The sequence below is a fragment of the Trichechus manatus genome, unplaced genomic scaffold (genome assembly GCF_000243295.1).
Source record: "Trichechus manatus latirostris isolate Lorelei unplaced genomic scaffold, TriManLat1.0 scaffold00020, whole genome shotgun sequence".
Lineage (NCBI taxonomy): Eukaryota > Metazoa > Chordata > Mammalia > Sirenia > Trichechidae > Trichechus > Trichechus manatus.
This window is the reverse complement of record NW_004443956.1, coordinates 4635900-4641656: the sequence shown is the minus strand read 5'-3', so window position 1 is coordinate 4641656 and position 5757 is coordinate 4635900. Positions and strand designations below refer to the sequence as shown.

Genomic DNA, 5757 nt, shown 5'->3' with positions numbered 1-5757 from the left:
GCCGGGCCGTCGGTGTGCGTGCCCGAGAGTGTGTGCGCGCTGGGGACGCGCGTGCCTGCCGGTGGCTCCGCGGCCCGGTGCGGCGAAGCGTGTGAGCCTGGCGAGGCGCACGTGGCCGCGCCCGGGAGCTGCCAACGGGTTTCGGGCCACGCACAGCTGCCCCAGGGGCTGTCGCTGGATCCCCAGTTCCGTAGCCGCTCCGGAGAAGTAGTTCCGCGCAGTTTGCTTGCGCCGCGGAGGCTTGCAACAGTGGCGCCGCTCGCAACGCCTCGAGGCTTGCAACGCCCCGGGAGCCGGCAGGGCCTCCTTTGGCCCACGTTTCTTCCGTACCCCCCGGCTCCCCTGCCACGCGGAGCTTAGTATCCGCAGTACGCCGGCAGGAAGCCCCCTTCCAGGCCCCTGACTCAAGGGAACTGAGCAGAAAGGGTGTGGCACAACTAAATGCCCGCAAGGCGGGGCTTGGGACCCTGAGCCCCGGTGCGCTAGCTCCCGTTTGGAATCCTCAGAGCCTCAAGTGGGACATTTCCCTAGGGAGATCCCCGTGCCAGCAATATCACCTAGTGCCTCAACTCCTTCTGTCTAAAATGGGGAGAATAACTCTCCTCGGGGTACTTTGAAAATTAAGAGATATAATGCACAAAAAGCACGCAGGTCAGTGCCAGGCACTTAAGGGCCAATACATGGTATTGGGTTGGGAACTGTTAAAACTGGGCCTGTGTTGTGCATCATTTCCTCTGCGTTAAAAGATTATTGAAGGCGAGGAACAGGTAGTACCCTTTGCTTTCTGCCCTGCTTCAAGAACGCTTGCCAAATTGACTTGAACGTGACTCCAGACCCTCTGCCCTCAGGCACTGGGGAGTCACGGTAGGGTGAGGACCCCAGATGATGAGATAAAAGACACGGCTGGGCTGAGGCCCTGGGCAAAGGGAGGGACAGGGCCGTAGAACAAAACTAGAAGTTGGGGGGTGGGGACAAGGGTGTCCGGGAAGATAAGACAGGCCTTTGGCTCCACCGAGATAGGCCTGGTTTATAGGCAAACACAAAGTGAGTTGTTATCAGGACTGTCCCTTAAGATGAGAAGCATACTAGAGCATGAAACCAGGGAAGTTCACAGAGACTGAGCACCCAGGGAGCAGGAAGTCCTACGATCAGTCCAGGGATCAGAAGAGAAAGAAAAAAAGAGGGAGGAATGTGTCAATGATAAGCTTGATCTGCACATGCGGTCCTCTCCAGGCAGGCACACCCTGGAGGGGCAGGAGGAGTGGTGCTGTTTAGCAAGGGTCAGCAGCCTCCTAGGCCTGCTGCAGCATTAGGAGAGGGAAGAGGAGAAGAGAAGGCAAGGGCCCCAGGGCAGAGGGGCCGGAGAAAGCCAAGAGAGGTGCACAGGAGCCAAGGCCAGCACCTAAGCCTTGGCCTATGGTGTCCCCTGGCGTGCTCCCGGGACTCTGTCCCTGGTGTGGAGGTACTGAAAGAAAAGGGGCATGAAGAAATCCCAGCTGGAGGGATGACCTCTGGGGGGGAAAATTAGGTAACTGGGGACCACAGCTAGTGGGAAGGAGACTAGCTTTTTACTACTTTTATTATTATTGTAATTTACATAGTATAAAATGCGCAGATCTTCAGTGTGCAGCTCGGTGAACTTTACATGTCTACACCCTTGTAAACACCATCCAGGTCAAGATATAGAACATTGTTAACACCCCTCCCCTCAAAGAGTTCTCCCCACTAGAACCAGTTGCCTGTCACGGTGACTCATGGAGACCCTACGTGTGCTCCATAGGATTTTCAATGGCTGTTTTTTTTGGAAGTAGATTGCCAGGCCTTTCTTCCAAGATGCCTCTGGGTAGACTTGAACCTCCAACGTTTTGGTTAGCAGCCAAACACATTAACTGTTTGCACCACCCAGGGACTTCTTCCCCCACCAAAAAAGCATATTAAACCCATTGCTGTTGAGTCGATTCCGACTCATAATGACCCTAGAGGACAGTGTAGAACCACCCTATAGGGTTTCCAAGGACAGGCTGGTAGATTCGAACTGCCCAACCTTTTGGTTAGCAGCCAAGCTCTTAGCCACTTCACCCTCTGCCACCAAGCATTAGTTTTGCCTGTTCATAATCTTCATATACATGGATCATATAATATGTACTCTTGTATCTGGCTGGCTTCTTTTGCTCAACATAATATTTTTACTATTCATGTTGTTGCCTGTATCAATAGTTCATTTTTGTTTGCTTAAATGTGTAGAATTGTAAATGCACCACAATTTATTTATCCATAGGAGACTATTTTTTTAGCATACCGTTTTATATCCTTTGTCTTGTATTAGCTTTTCAAAAACAGAAAAGAGCTTAAAAATCTTTTTAAGAGGAAAAAAGTTCCAGAATAGGAAACTAATTTCTACAAACTTATCAGGCCCATATACCACCATGTAGTTGTAAATGTAAAGGCTCTAATTTCTTTCAGATGTTGGAGGTTAATATATATTGAAAGCCTCCTCATCATTATGGGAGCCAGACAGGACTGCTTCTGAAGCAGCGTGGCTCTAGAACAAGCATGGTTCTAGGCAGAGCATACTGTGATTCTAGAGTGGTAGCATTTTGGATATCTAGTGCTGAAATACCACAAGTGGATGGCTTTCACAAACAGGAATTTGTTTTTTCACAAACAGGAATTTGTTTTCTCACAGTTTAGGATGCCAGAAGTCCAAAATCAGGGTGCTGGCTCTAGGGGAAGGCCTTCTCTCTCTGTCAGCTCTGGGGGAAGGTCCTTGTCTCACTTTCAGCTTCTGTTTCTTGGCTCCTTGGTGATCTTTATGTGGCATGGCATCTATCTTCCCCCATCTCTGCTTTCTTAATCTGCTCCTTTTATATCTCAGAAGAGGGTTGGAGACTCAAGACACACCCTACACCAATACTGCCTTATTAACATAACAAAGAAAACCCATTCCCAGATGGGATTATAACCACAGATGTAGGGATTGGGATTTATGACACATATTTTGGGGGGACACAATTAAATCCATAACAGGTGGTTTCCAACCTGAGCTGTGTAGGGAACTAGACTTTTTCCAAGGTGTTGTTCTTTGAACTAGTGTGGGGTGAAGGGGAAGAAGAGTTGACAGAAAGCTCCTCCTCTGCTCCTCTGTTTCCCATCTTGAACTTCTGTTTCCTGTTTCATTTGAAAGAAGAGTTTAACAATTCACAGATCTAGAGTAGCTGTTGTTTAAAGCACTCCTCCAGAAAACGTCTGATGTAAATGATTCCATGGATACCTAGGACAGAAGACCACATCTTGACTCCCTTCTCCTCATTCACTCTGCTTCAGTCACACTGGCTTCTTCTCTGTTCCTAGAACACTCATGCTTCTACCTCAGGGCCTTTGCACTTACTATTCCTTCAGCCTGGAATGTTCTTCCCCCAGCTACTCACATTGTCAGTTGCCTCACTTCCTTCTAGGTTTTACTCAAAAGTCACATACTAGTGAGGTTTTCCCTGGTCACCCAATCTAAAACTGGCTTCCTCATGTCGCCTTTTCCTGCTTTATTTTTTTTTTTCTCCCTAGCATGTATCATCTAACATACCATGCACTTTATTTATCTCGTTTAGCAGATCTTTGCCCCCGTAGAATATAAGCTCTATAACAGCTTTTTCCCCCCACTGCTATATATCCTGGAGCCCTGGTGGCACAGTGGTTAAGAGCTCAGCTGCTAACCAAAAGGTCAGCAATTCAAATCCACCAGCTGCTCCTTGGAAACCCTGTGGAGCTGTTCTACTCTGTCCTATAGGGTTGCTATGAGTTAGAATCAACTCAAAGGCAATGGGCCAGGTTTAGTTTTGGTTTGCTATATGTCCAGTACCTAGAAGAGTGCCTGGTGTACATGTGTTGAAGATAATTTTTTCATTTAACAACAATTTATTGAGCAGCAACTATGCACCAAGCCCGCCAGGGACTAGAAAAGTATATTAATAGATAGACTTGATCCCTAATCTCATGGAGTTTACATTCTAGATGAGAAGTCAGACATTATACAAGTTATTAATTATAATTGTGACCAGTGCTACAAAGACAAAGTACAGGATGCAAGGTGAGGGGGTCCCAGGGGAAGAGGGTATTGATGCAGCTGGTGAGGGAGGGCTTCCCTGGAAAAGTGAAGATTGCCTAGGAGATGAGAAGGGAAGAGTGTTCCAGGGTATGGAGTTTTGGAGGAGCTGAAGGCAGGCAGCTGTGGCTGGAGCCCTGCGAAAGAGAAGTGAGGCTGGAACTGAGTTGCTGGCAAGATCCTGTACGGCAGATTAGCCCTTAGGAACCTAACTAACCCATTGCCGTCAAGTTGATTCTGACTCAGTGGGGTCTTTATCCTGAGTGCCATGGGTGCCATCAATGGGTTCACCAAGAATATCTGTCTACCTGGGGCTGTCTGTCGTCTGCCTTAATGAACGAGATGGGCAGACTCTTTGGTGCTGGGGGGTAAGTGGGGAGACCTTTAGAATGGCCTGGGAGCTGAACCAGGAAAGGCAGCTTGGATGGGCTTCCCTCCTTTCTTTCGCCCAAGAAGGAAGTGACCAAAGGAGGGGCCTGGAAAGTTACCAACTCAGCCTTTAAATTTGCAAGTGCAAATTTCCAGGCACAAAACCTGAATACTTGCTAGGAAGGGAACTTTGAACCTTAGGAATACTGAGTAACAAGTGAGAGAAAAAAGCCTTTCCCCAAATACCTCAGGGCTTACCCTACCCCACCGATGTTACACCTTTTTGTGGTCTGAGTCCCAGACTGACCTACGGTGAAGTTTTTACCAATCTGCAGTGAAGTGAGAAAAATAATGAAAAAATGTATGAGTACTTTCCTATGTCCAGGTAAATTGCCAATGGTTGATTCTTGGGAAAGACTGTTTTATTATTATTCTGGTTTATATCTTTCTAGTTATTTCTTTTCTTGGAGGATGGGGTAATTTAAATGTCCATTCTTTAATGGAATGATGGCAATAGTAGATTGTAGTTGCCTTTCTTAATATGTCCTCAGTTGGCAAAATCACAAGTTGACAATTCTATGTTGGTTTCCAACGTTCTTCCCTCACAGATTTTTTTTTTTGGAGATGACGTTTTTAAGGGTCCAAAATCTAAATGACAGCTGTAATAAAACTTTCAGAGCTAGTGTGATTGACGGGAAAAGGAAGGAGGAAATAGTGTCATTAAAACCAACCAGTTGCTATGCAGTCGATTTCAACTTAGGGTGACCCCATGTGTGTCAGAATAGAAATGTGCACCATAGGGTTTTCAAGGGCTGATTTTTCGGAAGTAGATCCCGGGCCTTTCTTCCGAGGTGTCTCTGGATGATCTCAAACCTCAACATTTCAGTTAACAGCCAAAGGCATTAACTGTTTGCCCCACCCAGGGGCTTCAGGGTATTCATAGGCAACTGAAAAAGCCGCTCAAGAAGGACCTAAGTTAGGAAGGTTAAGATTTCAATCCTAATTGCCAAGATTTAATACCCTACTTTGCACTGAATGTTCCTTCAGTGGTTTAAGAGAGAAAATTGTTTCCCGGAACAACTAACTACCTGGAGTGTCTTAGGAGCTGGGGAGAACCTGGCCCGTAAAGACTTGGGGCTTGTGCTGATATCACTGGGAACATCTGGAGAGTGACACTGAGGATAGGATTAATTGCTAAAGAAGCAACCACGGAGTCAGAGAGAGTTGGGGCTTCCTGACCATCTGTGCCTGAACCTTAACCAGATTTTGCAACCAGTTATGATGTCATC

At 47.1% G+C, this 5757-nt stretch overlaps 1 protein-coding gene across 1 annotated transcript in view; it reads right to left on the bottom strand.

Moving 5' to 3' along the window:
• RYBP (RING1 and YY1 binding protein) overlaps positions 1 to 3523 on the bottom strand; it is an 86968-nt gene extending 83445 nt beyond the window's left edge. The window contains exons 1-2 of the mRNA XM_023727905.1: positions 3478 to 3523; positions 56 to 413 (exon numbers count right to left, since the gene is read on the bottom strand). Of these exons, the coding sequence (XP_023583673.1) occupies positions 56 to 413; positions 3478 to 3523 (404 nt within the window). The remainder of the gene's footprint in view (positions 1 to 55; positions 414 to 3477) is intronic.
• Between the last annotated feature and the right edge of the window lie 2234 nt (positions 3524 to 5757).